The 18,158-nt window shown below is 39.8% G+C and overlaps 1 protein-coding gene across 1 annotated transcript in view; it reads right to left on the reverse strand.

The window, feature by feature from the left end:
- PLXDC2 (plexin domain containing 2) overlaps positions 1-18,158 on the reverse strand; it is a 448,391-nt gene that overhangs the window by 265,865 nt on the left and 164,368 nt on the right. The window contains 1 exon segment of the mRNA XM_019460620.2: positions 11,588-11,799. Within this exon segment, the coding sequence (XP_019316165.1) occupies positions 11,588-11,799 (212 nt within the window).

Here is an 18,158-nt window from a genome sequence, read left to right on the forward strand (position 1 = left end):
AAAAGGAACAAAGTGAGAAAATTAATGTTTGTCCCAGATTTTGCTTCCATGCTGTCAACTTACTCGTTGCTTTGTTTCAGGGACTGTTTCAAAGCAGGAAATCATTTCCTCTTCCTAGACTCTTTATGACCAACATTTAAGAAGTCAATAGGAAATCAGGAAGGACAGTCCCACAGTCATTTACCATTTACTCTAATTTGTATTCACAAGTGTTCACTAACTTAAAAAAATAATTACCTTTGAAGTTGGTTAAACATTTTTCCTAAGAACATAAAAATGCAGAATTTTTTTTCTTTTGTCCTTTTATGCAAATGACTTTGGTTGTATGAAGAATATATCACATTCTTTTTTTTTTAATAACAAAGTAAGAAATACACCTTAACAAAGCAAAATTAAAAAAAAATCCTTCAAATGGCAGTTATGATTGTTCAGCGACAAAAAAAAACGCTTAAACAATGCATGTCAAATACGTTCTACATCTGCTCAGACCAAGCAAACCTATTCAATGAGGCAAAATAACGTTTTGACCATCATGGCAAAAGTGAGACTGATTTCCAGTTCAGTTCAGTTCTTTTAACTTTTTTAATGTTTTTATTTACTTTTGAGAGACAGAGAGAGACAGAGCACGAGTGGGGAAGGGGCAGAGAGAGAGAGAGAGGCACAGAATCCAAAGCACGCTCCCGGCTCTGAGCTGTCAGCATTGAGCCCGATGTGGGGCTGGAACCCACAAACTGCAAGAACGTGACCTGAGCCAAAGTTGGATGCTTAACCCACTGAGTCACCCAGGCACCCCTCCAGTTCAGTTCTTTGTGGACCAACGAATACCTGAACTGTAGTTGTCTTAAGTCATCCATAAGCCGACTCCTGTTTGATGGGCTGTTGGCAGGAGGGAAGGGAGGGCTCTTGAATGTATTGATTATTTTCTTAGGTTTCAAGCAAAAACACTACTTTCCACAAGGTTTTTGAGGACCAGTGTATATACAAAGCTTTGTCTAAATATTTTGTGAGAAAAATTTCTAATGGGAATTATTATTTTGATCTGGCACATTTCTTTTTTTTTTTAATGTTTTTATTAATTTTTGAGACAGAGAGAGACAGAGCATGAGCAGGGGAGGGGCAGAGAGAGAAGGAGATACAGAATCTGAAGCAGGCTCCAGGCTCTGAGCTGTCAGTACAGAGCCCGACACAGGGCTTGAACCCACAGACTGTGAGATCATGACCTGAGCTGAAGTCGGACGCTTAAACGACTGAGCCACCCAGGCGCCCCGGATCTGGCACATTTCTAAACAAATTCATAAAGTTGTTTTCTTATTCTTTGGATTGCATTTTTCCTATTTGAATAGGACACTCTTCTATTCTGGTAAAGATTAATCCCATTCACTTGTAAAAATAATAAAGAGATATCTTACTACTCAATGGACAGAGAAAGACCACAAGTCATTCTTTGTTCCATTGGTATTTAAGAAAGAGAAAATAATTGCTACTAATTCATTGTTAAGATAAGAGATTGTTGTATAATACTTTTTATAATGGACAGATTCACTGTTTTTTTAAGTTCTTTTTTTTTAAGTGTTTATTCATTTTTGAGAGAGTGGGGGATGGGTAGAGAGAGAGGGGGACAGAGGATCCAAAGCAGGCTCTGTGCTGACTCAAACTCACAAACCATGAGATCATGACCTGAGCCAAAGTCGGATGCTCAACCAACTGAGCCATCCAGATGTCCCCTGTTTTTTAAGTTCTTTGGGAAGATTTGTTAATGTTCTTTGTAAAAATTTTCAGAACATGAAATTAAAAAAAAATATTTTAGTGTTGTATGGAAACCAATTTGACAATAAACTTCATATATTGAAAAAAATAAATAAAAATAAATAAATAAATAAAAATAAAATAAAAATAAAAATGTGAACTATAAAAAAAAAATTTATTTTTAAGTAATCTCTACCCCTAACATGGGGCTCAAACCCACAACCCCGAGATCAAGAGTTGTATGCTCTACTGACTGAGCCAGCCAGGTGGCCCCAGAACGTGAAATTTTAAACAATACTTTACTCTATGCTATTTTTAAGTGATAGAACAAATAAAAATTTGCATTCAAATACGAACACTGTGCAGAGTCTAACCTAGAATATCAGAAACTAAAATGTTATTAGAGAAGAGAACTCTGATAATCACAAATCATTGAATTCATCTTTGAAAATTATAAAATTTTCCAGGCTAGAATTCATGAAACCCTAAAAATTTAGGAAGCGTTACTAGCATTACATTTTCTAGGCAGAAAATCCCATCACCAGATGAGATACTTTTAGTTTTGGAAGTACCTAAAAGACCCCCTTAATGAAAGATGCTGTGACTAAGTGAATGTTTAACTTAAACATACAGAATCTTACTTTGCAAGTTTTTCTTTCAAATCCTGTTGGTCCCAAATGGGATCAGTACTGAGAATCCAAAATAATGGAAATAGATAGATAGATAGATAGATAGATAGATTGTCTAAAAGGTGAATGTTAGTGTTTCCCCTAGCTTTGCTTTTTTAGCTGGGGATTGGGTAAATACATGACGTTTACAAAAGAGCTAGAAATTACTTCTAAAAGAGAAATAATTTCAGCAGTGTTTAATCCATTCATTCAATTTAGTGCCATGGATTCCAAACTATTATTTCAATTTAAGAGCTCAGGCTTGAAATACCATATAGAAAATAGCTCAAACCAACTGTTCCCAAGGGCTTTGTTTCCTCTCTTGTTTCTAGGCAGATCCAGACATCTATGCATCGCTGGGGCATGAACAGAAAGGTTTTCTTTCAGGGATACACAAAAAGAAAATTAAAGCAGCCTCTTTTCATTCTGAATGCTAACCACCCTTTCTTAAAAGGACCTTCATATATTTGATGCATTCCTTAATAGAGTATAGAGTGCCACATTAGCAAATTTCTTTATGACAAATGCAAAAAGCAATGAATATGAATATACACAGGCATGCTTTGTTAAAAAGAGGCCCTTCTCTGTCTTAAAACTACTTCAGAAATGCAAGGTGAAGTAAAAGTCTCTTGAATACTTAGCAAAGTGTATTATACATTATTGCTAAAAAATAAAAAAAAAGGAATTTTTCATACCCTAAGTTGTAACAGTCAGAAAATTTTTAAGTGTCTCCCATATTTGTTCTTTTTTTACATTTTAGAGAAAGAGAGAAAGTATGAGCAGGGGAGAGGGGCTGAGGGAGAGAGAGAATCTTAAGCAACCTCCAAGCTCAGTGCAGAGCTCGATGCAGGGCTTGATTCCATGACTCGGGGATCATGACCTGAGCTGAAATCAAGAGTCAGACACTCAACCAACTAAGCCACCCAGGTGCCCCAGTGCCTCCTATATTTGCAATGGTTGATTATGTATAATGTTTATATGTGACATTGTTTCCATCTGAGTCACAATATTTGGCAAAGACCCATGAGATATCTTTGACAAAGGTCCACCGAAACTTACGGGTATCACATAAAGTTACAGAACGTCATTGTTTACCCAAGACCTATAGTCTTTATTTTTCCAATGCATTGGTGCTACATTGTAAAGTGCATATTAATTTGTTAGGTAAAATAAATGGCAAAGACTTGGTGTGATTTAGTGTATATAACTGGGATTAGTATTTCTAAAAATTAAGTAAGTTTCCATCACAGAGGCTGGCAGATTCATTAAGCTACATGTCTTCCTGGGAAGAAGCAGTGGCCCCAGTACTTCCCCAGATGTAGTCATAAAAAATCATGTTGTTGACATGTCTGTGCCAACTTGGACCTATTTAATCTTGGAGATACAATTACTTTATTATTGTTTCTGATTCTGAAAAAAAATCACAGAAAAAAAAACCTAGTCCTTAAGACATAATCCATTAATATAAAATGGGACTGTCCAGTGAATGACCCCAGAAGTTGTCTCTTTGTTGCCCAGAAGCTACATAGCTGAGGAGATAGGCTATACGCCCTGCAAGGAGATGGGCTCAACCTGAACTCAATCCTCCACTGCACCTGGCAACCCCAGCCTGGGTCCCGGCTCTTCCTAAATAGCTGGCAGGTAAGCCAGGACTGCTTGTGCTTGATCTTTGAGTATTTATTTCCTCTGTGCAATGCCCTCTCATGCTTGTCCAATAAAGAGGAAAAGCAAATGGGACCCAGCCCTGCCTGGAGCACTGTCCCACGGTGGGATACTTCTCCATGGGCTGCCCAGAGAACAGGGGACTCACGCATCTGTTGGCTTTGCTGATCCTGACTGCCAGCCCATACTTAGTGGTCACTGGCTCCTTCACCTTGAGCCCTTTGCTCAACATGTAAAGACTGGACACATTCTGGACTACCAAAAACAATTCATCTGTTTTTTCAGCATGATTTTTAAAAATCAATCTGGATAAAGATCTAGACCTATGACATTAAGCAGTACTATGATTTTTGATGTTGAAATAATGATTTTCACAAAAGTGTATTTTAAACGTCCCATGGGAAGTTCTTCTGGATAAAGAGGAAAAATATGATTGCAAGATGATACAATAAAATTTCAACTGCTAAACAGTTACCTGGTGTTCCCTCTATTAGGAGTCTCCCTTACTGCCCTAGATAATACAAAGAAAGGCAGAAGATATGGCAGGGTCCTCATGAATAGAAAATGAGGTAGGAAAAACTGCAATATTTTTTTTAGTTAACCTAAGGGGTTTGGCGGGGGGGAGGGTAAGTATGGTATTGTTCTTTGTAAATGAAGATCACAAGAATATTATTCACTCTAAAACATAATTCTTGTTCTGAAAATAAATTATATGACTATCACACTTAATAATTTTACAATCTGTGTGTATCACTCCAAAGACTATTTCCATGCCATGACTGCAAATAAACTCAATTAGCTAACAGTGAAGCATCATAGAGATAATTCAGTTATTCCTTATGGAGCTCTTTGAAGGACAGCTATGGCTCTTTTTTCATTCTTGTTTCGATAAAGAGCTGGCATGTCAAGCTAAGAATAATCTATAATTGAGCGAGATCTATGATGCTATATTTTAATCCTCATCATCTTTTAAGAGGATGAGCGATAATTGCAGGTGAATTCTGCCTGATCTACTATTTCCAGTGCATGTTCTTCTTGGAAGACTAAAAATCCTTGTCAATATTCCAGAAGAATCCGAATGGGATTAAATCAGAAGTTTACTGCTAGGTGTTTGTGCCTATTACCAAAACAGAAGGAATTAAAATAGATTTTGTTGTCAGTTAGCATACAACCTTTGGCAACACAGAGTTGAAGACCTGAGGCCAATTCCAGCCCAAAGGAGGGGGGTGGTGGCAAGGGTGTAACAGGTCACCCTCAGGGAAGGGAATGACAGGGACCCACAACTGACTCTCAGAGTCAAGGGAGTACCAGAAGGTGGGGCAAGGCTTTGGTCACAGTGGTTAATGATTAGAAATCTAAGTATTTCTGAAATTCTTACCTTCACCCATAACTCTCCTCTAATGGCTATCTCATCTTACCTCGCAACAATTCTCATCTAGATGTAATTCATCTTTCCACCCCCCAGATTTGGGCTTTTGGATGCAGTTCCTTGGCATAGTGTTATGGACTGAACATTTGTGTCCTCCCCGCCCCCCAAATTCATATGTTGATAGCCAATCGCCAATGTGATGGCATGAGGAGGGGTGGCCTTTGGGGCGTGATTAGATCCTTAAGGTGGAGTTCTCATGAATGGAGATTAGGGCCCTTATAAAAAAGACCCTAGAGAGCTTTCTAACCCCATCAGGCATGTGAGGACAGGGCAGAAAGAGAGCTCTCTATGAACGAGGAAGTGGGCTCTCATCAGACCTGCCAGCAACTTGATTTTGGACTTTCCAGTCTGCAGAACTGTGAGAAACGAATGTTCGTTGTTTCAGCTGCCCAGTCAGTGGTAGTTTTGCTCTAGCGGCCTGCACAGATTAAGACACACAGTCTAGAAGGGAGTTTAGATCCTTGCCCCTGCCTATCCGTGCAAAACTCTGTCTAGAAATATCTTGATACTTGGCTACTGTCTAACTCTCTCTTCCTCACATGGTTCGGATGTCACCTTGTCTTTACATTAGTCCCGACTCTCTACGGAATAAGGGTCTCCCTCTGGGTGCTGATTAACTTATTCAGTACTTCTCCTTTTCAATCACACACGCTCACAATGCTTTCTTTCTCATTTCCTGAGGAACCAAATCTGACACCGACAGGGCATTTGGAAAATTTCAATTCACTCTTGAGTCAAATAAGTGTGCTTCTCCAGGATTAATCTTAGTACTTCCTTCACACAGCTTTTGATTCTACAACCACATACTGAAGCCTCTGCAAGTTCAGACCCCCTAAAATGGAAATGCCTCCTTAAAAAAAAAATCTACAACAGCTTTTCACATCCATAATAAATATAGTAGCATAGCTATTCAATCGCAGGTGGCACTTTTCTTTCTTTTGGAAAATGTCACAAATCTGCACTATCACATTCTTCACATGTATAAGTATTTATTATCTTCTCTGAGTTCACTGAGTGGAAAGCGGCCCGAGGAAAGAATGAGCGTGGCAGTATTCTGCAAATTGTCATTATTCTATTTCTGTGAAATGGGATGATGTGTCTTATTATTACCCTGTATTTATATTCATTATTGTGATTGCCAGGCCTCTGAAACGGAGACAGCTTACTTAGACTTGAGACACACAAGCAGTCAGATTTTCATTATCCCAGAATATTCTGATGTATTCTCTATGTTGCACAGATACCAGGAAGATTCTGCCCACATGGGGCATTACAGAATTTGCCTGTTTCTACGTAAAACAATCATCAAAGCAACCCCAAGCAAGATTAAGTACCTGCCAGCAACTTCTTTCCTTTCAAGTAGATTGCTTAGTTATGGACTGCAATAAAATATTAGAACACATATAATAGCCTTGTGTGCAGCAGTTAGCAATTGCTAACTTTTTAGAGAAACCTGTTATAAAATCGGTAAACGGAAGGTGCAGACACAATTTGACATGTGCTATCGATGAAGATCAGAAAGATTTTCCACATATGCATTTTGGAGAAAAACAGGTGGCCTCTGAGTTTTAGCCATATTCATCACACACATTTGCTGACCATTCTCAACTGTACCTTCCTCAGATAGGAGCTTTAATGTGAACAGATGATACAACTGCTGGATATGCCTGCAACTTTGAACTTGGTACCAAAATGAGAAATCCGCAAGACATGCTGCTGGTAGGCGGCACAATTTAATCTGAGGCTTTGCAGAACATTTACATCTTCAAAACTAACAGCTAAGTCCGCTTTGTGGTCTAACTGTCTGCAACTCAAAGGGTGGCCTGTGGTCCAGCCACACACGCAACACCCGAGAGGCAGCGGACTGGCTCACAATTTCTGAGTCGGTTTGGATTGTGGAGTTATAGGATCCATAATTCCTATTTGTAACTATCCCCTTCTTTAAGTCATCCCAGTGCTTGTGAATCAAGGCAAGGAAAAAAAAAATCACCCTTGACAACCCTTTCCAGAAACATTTTCATTGTCCCAAGAGAGGGAATGTGAAGCTCAAAATACCGCATGTAAATTAGTGATAAAAACTACATGTGTGGTTCAGGTACAGGGTATTAGAAAAGAATCTGTGTCGGATTTCTTTAAAGGCGAAGAACTATAGATTACCAGCACCATTACAAGGAGTCAGCTGACGAATCTGATCTTCAGGAAGATCAATAATTCTCACTGCTCAGGGCCTCCCCATTCCATAATGCCACTGATGCTTCAAGAGCTCTGTGCCAGCCAAGAGGAAAAACAGCCAGCAACAAGGTGAAGACTTATGTGCTGCTTGTCCATGCACCTGTCCCTGGGGTCATGGGATTCACTGAATGCTGCTCGAACAAAGTTGAATCATGAACGGAATTCAACCTTACCTGAAAGGCTTGGAAGCCTTATATTCCCAAAGTAATTACAAAAAGTAGCACACGAGCGACTGCTTTTAATACGTACCAATCGTAAGAAGGCATTGTTCTTACCTGGCCACGTGGTCATATGTCCACATGAACAGAGAAAGTACAAGAAGAAAGGTCTTTCATAAATCAACAGACCAACAGAGGCATTTGCCAACTGTTGAGTTCCTACTCACTCATCAGGAAATATAATCAGTTTCAAAACATCTTTATATCTTCATGAGGGGGATATTAAAAAAAAAAAAGAAAGAAAATGATGACAACAACAAGAAATTTCTACTGGAAGAATTCTGTAATTGAGATACTAAGTTTTACAGTCCCTCTATTATCTGTTCTTGTGCAGAGCCAGAAAATATACTGTCACCAAGTTTAAAAAATAACAGCCTTTGTTTATTTCTGAATGAATCTGTGCCAGAATAGTAAGTATGCTATTGTCTTTTGTTTTTGTCTTTGGTGAAAGTGGGATATCAAGTCTAGACGATGGCAGAAGTGGGGGACATGTGCTCGAATGCCATTCTGGGTGGTTTAAGTCTCACAGGGATACAGATCATTTTAACAGCCACTGCTACAGTCAGGGCTCTGGGACAAAACCATTCAGATTCTTGACATCAACTTTGGAAGCATCTAAAGGGAAAAGCACACGTAGTCTTTCATGCTCATTGCTTGTATTAAGCGACATAAATCAAAATGTTTATTCCTAAGAAAGACCTTGTCATAATGCCCGGCACAGAGTAGCCACTCCACAACCATTTGGTTCCTTTCTTCCTTATTTCTGTTTAACTCAATCAGGCAAAAATATTTTCCCTAAAAGAGACACAACAATGTTCAAAAATGCCATTTCAAGGGCCAGAATAAATAAATTTTGCAGAGAAGTTTCAGATGTAGGCTTTTGTTTCCAGAACTAGAGGTAGTGTGCCAAGGAGTGACTTATGGGACTTGAGTCCCCAATAATCTCCATCATCCTCAGAACGGCATCAGAATAAATAAACCCTTAAAAAATAAAAGCGGTCATCTTGTTATGAAATCTAGCTTCAAGAGAAGTCCCTTTCCAGCCAGACTGAAACCCCCAAATTACTTTCACATCAATATTCGGGTGCTGCCATTGTCCAAAATCATTACATAATCAAAGTACCATTTACTTTTCCTCGTATTAGAGGAAGCGAAGTCAAGCAGAAACGATAAATCTGGGGAGTTGGGCAGGCCCAGGTTTAAATACCTTTATTCATTAATGGAAGAGCTTAGGAAAAATACCAAACCTAAATCTGAAATTGCCCACATGTAAAAGTCACTGAGATTACCCAGTGAACCTGGAGACACAAATCACACTAGGCTGATGTCAGGACCAGGCAAGATGATATCCATACTGTTTGTGCCTGGCAGAACTTAGCACCGAGTGATTATCCAGCATATACCTCTCTGCACCTGCACTATCCTGCCTCCTTTTTTTTTTTTTTTAACTGACTCAAAACCATTGACATTATGTGATCTCCCTGTTAAGGCAGAAAAGAGAAAAACTGGCTGAATAACAAAATCATGGGTATAGTAACAATCGGGACTATATTCTGAGGAGTGTTAATACATCCCTGAGCAAAGGGATTTTCGCTTTTACAAATGATTAAGAAGATTCAGCATCCTGCCTAGAGATCACAGAGTTCTAGGAATGCGTGTTCTCCTCTTTGAATCTCAGTAGGCTACCAGTTCTGGACAGAGAGTAAACACCTCTGCTTCTGTGCAACTCTCCTTTCTTTAGGTCGCACCCCAGCTAAAGAGTGCTCAGGGAAGAATTATGTTGCCCTCTGCGAGTTGCTATAACAACACTGTTGCCAAAATAGCAGGCACTCTGCAGGAGTCAGAATAGCCTCTTACGGATATTATATGACTCCTGCTCCTGGCACATCCTCTGTTGCCTATTGAGGGGCCTGGCTGGGGCAGTCAGGGACCACCAGAGTCACATGCTAGCCAAGGAGATGGAGAGGGGTTTTGAAAATTGCTGGCCTTCTCACATACACAGAATCCCAACGACCTGTGCTTCAGATCTTCTGAAGATTCCTCTCGCTATGCAGGAACAACATGATGCCTTGATAACTATTTGGAGAACTATGTAGTGTCTGTTTCAGGAAGTGGAGTTCTTTTCCTAAATAATGAGTGTTTCAGGGCCGTAAAAAGAATGCTGTTTGGTTCCTAAAAAGTAGGAACTGGTCACCTAGGAGAAAATAGAACTACAACTACAGTTTGAGAGAGCATACACAAACAGACGATGGCCAGACCATGGATGACAACAGAACTCTTACCCCCAACCTCTGCAGAAACCAGTCCAGGGAAACAACCTCAGCAGCACTCAGCCCAGAATGATCAGGACTTGGTGAATAACTGACAGCTTTCCTATCTTTTGTCTCTAGGTCTAACTCGGTAAAACCCAAATACGGTCCCCAAATCGATCGCCCGAGATGCTCTGCTTCTAATTAACCCACCTCCAGCTTCTCCATGCCAACAACTTCCAATCAGAGCATACCTGAAGCCTCCTCTTTTTTTTAAAGGAGAAACTTTCCCAATCCCCTGCCTGCTTTTGAGTCTCTACCAAAGGGAAGTGATGGAAGCTGACTCTTGCTAGGGCAAACTGAATAAACAGCCTCCATTCTTGTTTGGGTGGTTTTTGCTTATTTCCATAAGATTGACCTCTTTGTTTTTGTTCGATCTGGTGGACTAACAGGATCCTATTTTGTGATTTGCAATGTAAGGACAATAGAAACTTAAACAACGTAATACTACACTTGCGGCCTCTGGGCAACACTACAGACTGCCTAAAATGTACCCTCAGCAAACTTCCATACTCATCCAACCCAACTCCAACCACCCTCATTCCACTCCATAACTCCAACCATAACAAAGAATTGCTTACAGTCATCGAGTGACCGACCATTCCAGTTCGCCCAGAACTGTCTTGTTTTCAGCACTGAAAGTGCTAGACTCCAGGAAACCCCTTAGTCCTGGGTAGAATGGGACAGCTGGTCACTCTATGAGACTCTTCAAGCATGTCCTACTGTTCTAAGACTTAGCCATTGAAAAGGCAATTCACTCTGCCAGGAATCTCCTTTCTTACTCCAGGCAGGGTATCAACCTGGTGAGCTCCTCTCAACTTGCCAAGCCCCTGCTTAAATGCCCTCTCCCAGGCTAAGCCTCTTTGACAGTGGTGCATTCCCCAATCCTAACCAGGTGATCTCTCCCTCCTCCTTGCCATGCTATAGCCTGTATTTTTCTCGTACGTATCACATAGCCTAGAGATGATCTGGTTACACAGTGACTTCCTTGCAGGCAGGGGCTGTATCGTGTTCCTTTGTGTTTCCTCACGGTCATCACCACATCAAGCTAATATTTGTCTGTTTCTAGAGTAAATGAATACATCTGTGACTAAATAAATGGCTTAGCTATGATGTATTTACTTATTTAATGTCGTTACAATTATTTATTCCTGAATTAGTAAATATCAACTGATTATTTATGGATGAGTTAAACTGATCCTTACAAAAAGTCCCGAGGCTCTGGACTGAGCTGAAGGGCCAGTCTATACATACGTGGGAGTTGGGTGCCTTACAGGAAATACACGCACCAATCCATTTCAGTTGCCCAGATTAGTTACCTACCTCAATCTGGGTGGTGTTGTCCTGCCCATCATCCAGTAGCAGGTCTGTGAAGCCTCTGGGCTCTGGGGAGTCTTGGCCCATGCTCGCTCGGTTCGAGTCTACTGCCTTGAGGGAATCCAAGCTCCTTTTCCACCGGTGGCTGAATGCATGCGTGTCCACATCAACTTCCTGTTCTGTTTGTGGGAAGACCTGAGCAACTTGATATTGCCAATCTGTTTGAACAAGAAATACAATGATGAGTTGCCACTTGCTATGCCTCATATACATGCTCGCTAACAGAGCAGAAGAATAAGTCTGCTAGTCATGAAAATAGGAAACTAACTCATAACAGCGGAATCTGTTTAATTGTAATATTTTGAGTTGGTATGAACATCTCTGTGTAGAATGCAATTTTAAAACACGCCATAAGTCATGACAATGGTTAATGTGCAGATCCAGCAGAGTCCCTAAAACAGATGTGCAGCCCTAAAGCAATGCATTTTATTCTCTTCCCTCACCGCCCTCTGCACACACACGCTTCATAAACAATCTCTAGTTGTCCTGAGAAAATAAGCTACAATCCAAACAAAGGAATGAAACCTAGTGATTGTTAGCACACTTGAAAATAAAAATCAGACGTTATTAACTTGTGAGTTTATATTCCCTTCACACAAGTTTTGCTGGGCAGCAAGGAGACAACAATGTATTTGAATGTGTTAAATAATATATGGAATGATCTTTGTGTAAATGTGCTAACCTGCTTTGTTGCTCACAAGTCAGATTTGGTTCATTGCCCACCTCACTTAATAAGCAACACCCACAGGAGGCATCACAAAGGCTCTTGTTCATTTGTGCTGATCTCACCTTGGACTCTTGTCAGGGTGGTGAAGGATGACAGTGATAGGCACTTAGAGAAATGGATGGGAAGGCAAAGAGACCAAATCACAAAGGTATTTTAAAGCCATCTGCAGGGACTGGCCTTGCTGACCCCGCTCATCCTGCTACTACAGGAGGGAAAATAAGATTTAATCATTACTCCTAGTCTTTCATTTCAGTGGGTCAGCAGGGGAAGGTATATCGCAAGTATGGGAAATTCGGTTTCTGACCAAGAAGAACAGGCTTCTTCTACACAACTATTACCCAAAGATATGAATTGACAGCCTTTATAACTGGCAGGATACAGGTTCAAAAAGGGCTAAGAGAGCAGTGATTTAATTATAGTTGTGATGTTGCCCTCAATATGAGAACATTCCAAGAAACCAAAATGTATTTTTTTTCCAATATCTGAAATTTATTGTCAAATTGGTTTCCATACAACACCCAGCGCTCATCCCAAAAGGTGCCCTCCTCAATACCCATCCCCCACCCTCCCCTCCCTCCCACCCCCCATCAACCCTCAGTTTGTTCTCAGTTTTCAAGAGTCTCTTATGCTTTGGCTCTCTCCCACTCTAACCTCCTTTTTTTTATTTTCCCTTCCCCTCCCCCATGGGTTTCTGTTAAGTTTCTCAGGATCCACATAAGAGTGAACACATATGGTATCTGTCTTTCTCTGTATGGCTTATTTCACTTAGCGTAACACTCTCCAGTTCCATCCACGTTGCTACAAAGGGCCATATTTCGTTCTTTCTCATTGCCATGTAGTACTCCATTGTGTATATAAACCACAATTTCTTTATCCATTCATCAGTGGATGGACATTTAGGCTCTTTCCATAATTTGGCTATTGTTGAGAGTGCTGCTATAAACATTGGGGTACAAGTGCCCCTATGCATCAGTACTCCTGTATCCCTTGGGTAAATTCCTAGCAGTGCTATTGCTGGGTCATAGGGTAGGTCTATTTTTAATTTTTTGAGGAACCTCCACACTGTTTTCCAGAGTGGCTGCACCAATTTGCATTCCCACCAACAGTGCAAGAGGGTTCCTGTTTCTCCACATCCTCTCCAGCATGTATAGTCTCCTGATTTGTTCATTTTAGCCACTCTGAATGGCGTGAGGTGATATCTGAGTGTGAAACCAAAATGTATTTAATGTGACTTATTACGCTACTGTATCAGCTACTTAGAACTCTAATAACTAAGTTAAGGCTACCACTACTGATCACACACAAATGGTCTAACACATTTCCCTTTCAACTCAGAAAGGTGCTAATAATTCTTCTAGACAGAAAGGATATTCTTTGGTTTCACCGTGAACTTAAAAGATCTCCCACTGCTTGATGCTTTGGCAGATACAGCCCAGAGAGAAATACCACCATATTACCACCATAGTGTTGGTAATTTAGACTTTTTCATGGGCCCATGCAATATGAGCTTAAAAGAACGGTGAAGACAGAAGTGGCCAAGAGCTCCACATATAGGAACCCAAGAGCTAGAAAAATGTAGCACCATGCACAATTCACAGAACTGTTGTAAGGCTGAAAAATCTCAGGTACACAAAGGGCTGATCATGGGTCCCCCCCGCCCCCGCCCGCCAACTCACAGTAAATGTTCAATCACTATGGCTAATGAGTATTGTCATCATCACCATATAAAATGTTTCTTTTTTAACATTGTTGTCCCGCTGGCCATTGAACTGTGCTCAATAAAAATGTTGATGACTGACTGACTGATGGATAAATGAGCTGTTAACAGTCTCTTTGGAACAAAAATGATTGGACCAGGCAGAATTAAGTAATGGAAGAAATACTGAACAAGGATTCAAAAGACCTGGGGTGGAATTCTTTGTTAGGTTTGCTGGATATGGGGTCCAGCATAATTTACAAAACTCCGTGCTTTGGTTGCCCTATATTTTAAATGGGAATGAAACTACCTTACCTGTAAAGGCAGACAGCTTTTCCTGACGATGTGTCAGGCTCTAAGACCTATGGTTCTAGGCAAAGCTACATAAAGCAATTTTATTTGCTGTATTTTATATATTCTGCCTCATTACCAAAAATATATGAGTCAGCATACAACAAAACTAAGCAATACAGTTTTATAACAACCAGCTAAGACCTGCTGGCCCAACACTTAGGTTAATTTTAGAGATGTGTGTTTGTCTTGCACTAAAGGTGGTGGCTATCTGAATACAAATAATCATATCAGAACAACTGAAAATCTATACAAGATTCTTGTTAGAATGTCAATCCAGATAAGAAATGTGGTAAATTCAATGCAGTTAATGGATTACATGCTCCTGGATATAAAAATGGCTTTTAAAACAATCACACAAAGGGAAGAGCTCCAAGCAGAGGTTTTTCCGTCCTCTAAAATGTAAATCGGGAAGTCTACCTAAAACTTCAAAGAATTAATCTTTATTAAAATCTTCAAGACAGAATTTCAAAACAACTCTTGGTTTCTTTCAAATGGGTACTACTGTTTGATATTAATTGCTTGATATTAATGTTATCACTACCTTTCCAGAGATTGATAACACAAGACAAAAAAATGGTACTTCCCATGATGCCTGGAGGCCAGGAACATCACACTAGCCCCTGTGATCCTGGCACAGGGCAGTGAGAGACAAAATAACTAACATTGGAGGGCTGTCTGCATAGAAAGTCTATTTCTCAACTTCCTTGAGCCCCTCTCTCATTTTTCCCTACCTTCTTACCCTAGAGAACAAATGGAAAGGAACTTCAAAGCTTAGGGGTGATAAAACCCATATTCTCCACTGTTAAATTGACTAAAAGAAAAAGATCATTAGTTCTGTGACTTAACAGCCTTCCCAAGCAAGCCCATACCTAAGCCTATAAAGGCCTGCAGGAAAAGAAATTGAAACCTAAGGACAACCAGTCTCACACAGCCAACTAGGCTTTTCTGAATCAGGTAAATGCTTAAGCCAATCAAATAGTTTTCTTGCTTTGTGTCTGCCTTTTTTCCCATAAAAGTCTTTCCCCTCTCCTGTCCTCAGAGTGCTCCCATTTCTGGCTCAGTGCTGCCAGACTAGAATTGATCTTTGCTCAGGTAAACTCTTGAAATTTTTAATATGCCTCAGTTTATCTTTTAACACTACATAAGTTGAAGTTTGGCATGTTTGATTAATATGTCAAATTCTTTTCATAGTGTTTTCATAGTTTCATAAGTAATGCTTTAGAAGGGTTACTGGGGAAGGTAAATTGAACAGACAGGGAGGCCTCCTGTATAAGACAAACATTATGCTGACTCTAGTACTCACAAAGTAAGTCCCTAGACAGCTGTGGGGTTGTGGTGGGGTTTCCGCCCCCCCCCCCCCAAATGTTAGCGATGTTTTACCATTTTTATTCTCTTGCTTCATGGTCACGTTAACAGCTATTACAGCTGCGGAGTGGTTTGCCTCCATTATGGACACGCTCGCTCCTCCTAGAATTTGCTACCTTCAACTTTGCAAACCTATCACTCAATTACTTGCTAGCTCTCGTATTTACAAAGACTAAACAGGATCTAAGGAAGGCACTGAGGGGTTTTTTTAATAAGAAAATTTGTGAGCTTTAGGGCTTGGCTACTGTGAATTTTCTTTCGGTTGTTATTTTAGACCTAATTCTTTTTCTCTGGTGATGTTATGAATACTAAGAGGAAACATTCCTATATGCTCCTAATTCAGTCCTACATGGTTCATCAAGACTGGAGTATGAAATTGGCTTAGATTTTGATCCCATTTCAGAATTATTTTTTAGACAAGATAAAACAAGTCAAGAATGAATATTTTATAGAAATAAAGACCGAGAAAAATTGGCAAAACCACAGCATGGTCATCTACATTGTAAATTATTCCTGGGCACTTCATTTGCTTTCAAACTCATAAAAATATTTTAAATTATTCTTTAAATCATCACCAAAACGAATCATTCAGAAGCAAGATACAGGGATATATGTAATATAATTTTCCCCTTCCCAGCTGTAGTGAAAACAAAAGCAACAGGAGGGATCTTTGAGTAGTCTGGCTCAGCAGATTGTTTGCTTTCTGCCCACTGTATGTTAATTAAGCCACTGATGGAAAACTTTCAAAGATAATTTTCTCCAACATAACTTGCTATGATTGTTAATCACATGGCTCATGGAAATATTAAATATATCTAAAGACTCTCTTTTGGATATGAGAGAAAGCTTACAGACATATTTCTGTGTATGTGTATGTGTGTGTATATATGTATATATATATATAGACAATACATAAATTAATCAACACATTCTTGAGATATTTTATTCAATTAAAATAGCAGATAAACTATCACTGAAGAAGGAACTTCATTACATTCCAAATTAACGTTACTATGAAAGCCAATAATGTCTAGTTAATCCGAGAGTAAAAACAAGAAACTCATGTGTATCCTCCTATCATTCTTTGCAAACCATGTAAGTCCCTTTTGTGCCATCATATACTGTGAAATAATTTAAAATAAAATAAAAACAAAAGGTAAGAAAACTGTGCTGAGCTGGATATGTTTATAGTTAGGTCTCATCTGAATGATTTTATTAAAATAGCTTACATTTAGCCAATAGTTATACTTTGAAAACATCCTTAACCGTATGTTGTATGTCTTGCATACAGATCATATACACAATACATGTCAAACGACCAAGAAGTAACTACATAAATTGACATGCATCTTATGTAATCGAGGTCTGCCTGTGCCTTTTGATAAGCATTTTGATCTACACTTTACAAGTGAACCCCTGTGAATCCTCTGCAGAAACATGAAGACTGTTCACTGCAAACAGATTTGATGACTAGATTCATGTGAAAATAGATAAAATTATCTGGCTGAGGTAGACCCCTTTATATGGCTTTGCATCTCATTTATTGTGGAAGTAAAGAGGAAATTCTATATAAATGGTTATATCCATGGTTATGTCCACTAATGAACCCGTGACATAGTGGATTTGAGGTTTTGACTGACAGCATTACAGAATAAGACAGCTACAGAAGTGAAAGTGAGAAGTGAAAGCATTCACAATGTTGCAAGATATGTTGAGAGACATTAAAGCATTTGAGTAGCCCCTAGACATCAGAGTCTTTTTAAGCCTCCCACATGATTATTTGAGCCCCCTTGGATGAGAACCACTGCTCCATGCTCTAGTCCCAACATACATGCCTTAGGGTATGTACTCATCACCTCTTGCCTCCAGTCTGGTCTTACTGTCTTCAAACTCTTTCTTCTCCAATCTTCTCTATCTGCTACCAGAGGTACCTTTCAAAGTTACTCACTTCCCTCTTTGGCTTAAAACCGCTAATGACTCATTACCACCCACAAAACTATAAACACTCCATGCTTTTGTTCCAATCACCCTCCCCTCTATTTGCACTCCGCCCCCATCATGCCCTAGGCTAGGACCATGTAGAATTTTTCAACAATCTCTTTACTTGCAAGAAGTATAGTTACCTTTGCATGGAAGAAAACCCCTTTTCATCCCAGACTTTGGGCAATCTCACAATTCCTTGAAGATCCACCTCAAATATTCTCTTGTTAAATGAAGCTTCCCTTGGGGCACCTGTGTGGGTCAGTTGGTTAAGCATCTGACTCTTGATCTCGGCTCAGATCATGATCTCACTGTTGTGAGACTGAGCCCTACATCGGGCTCTGTGCTGAGTGTGGAGACTGCTTGGGATTCTCTCTATCCTTCTCTCTCTCTCC

This window comes from Panthera pardus, unplaced genomic scaffold (assembly GCF_024362965.1).
Source record: "Panthera pardus isolate Hobbes unplaced genomic scaffold, ASM2436296v1 HiC_scaffold_6, whole genome shotgun sequence".
In the NCBI taxonomy this organism is placed as follows: Eukaryota; Metazoa; Chordata; class Mammalia; order Carnivora; family Felidae; genus Panthera; species Panthera pardus.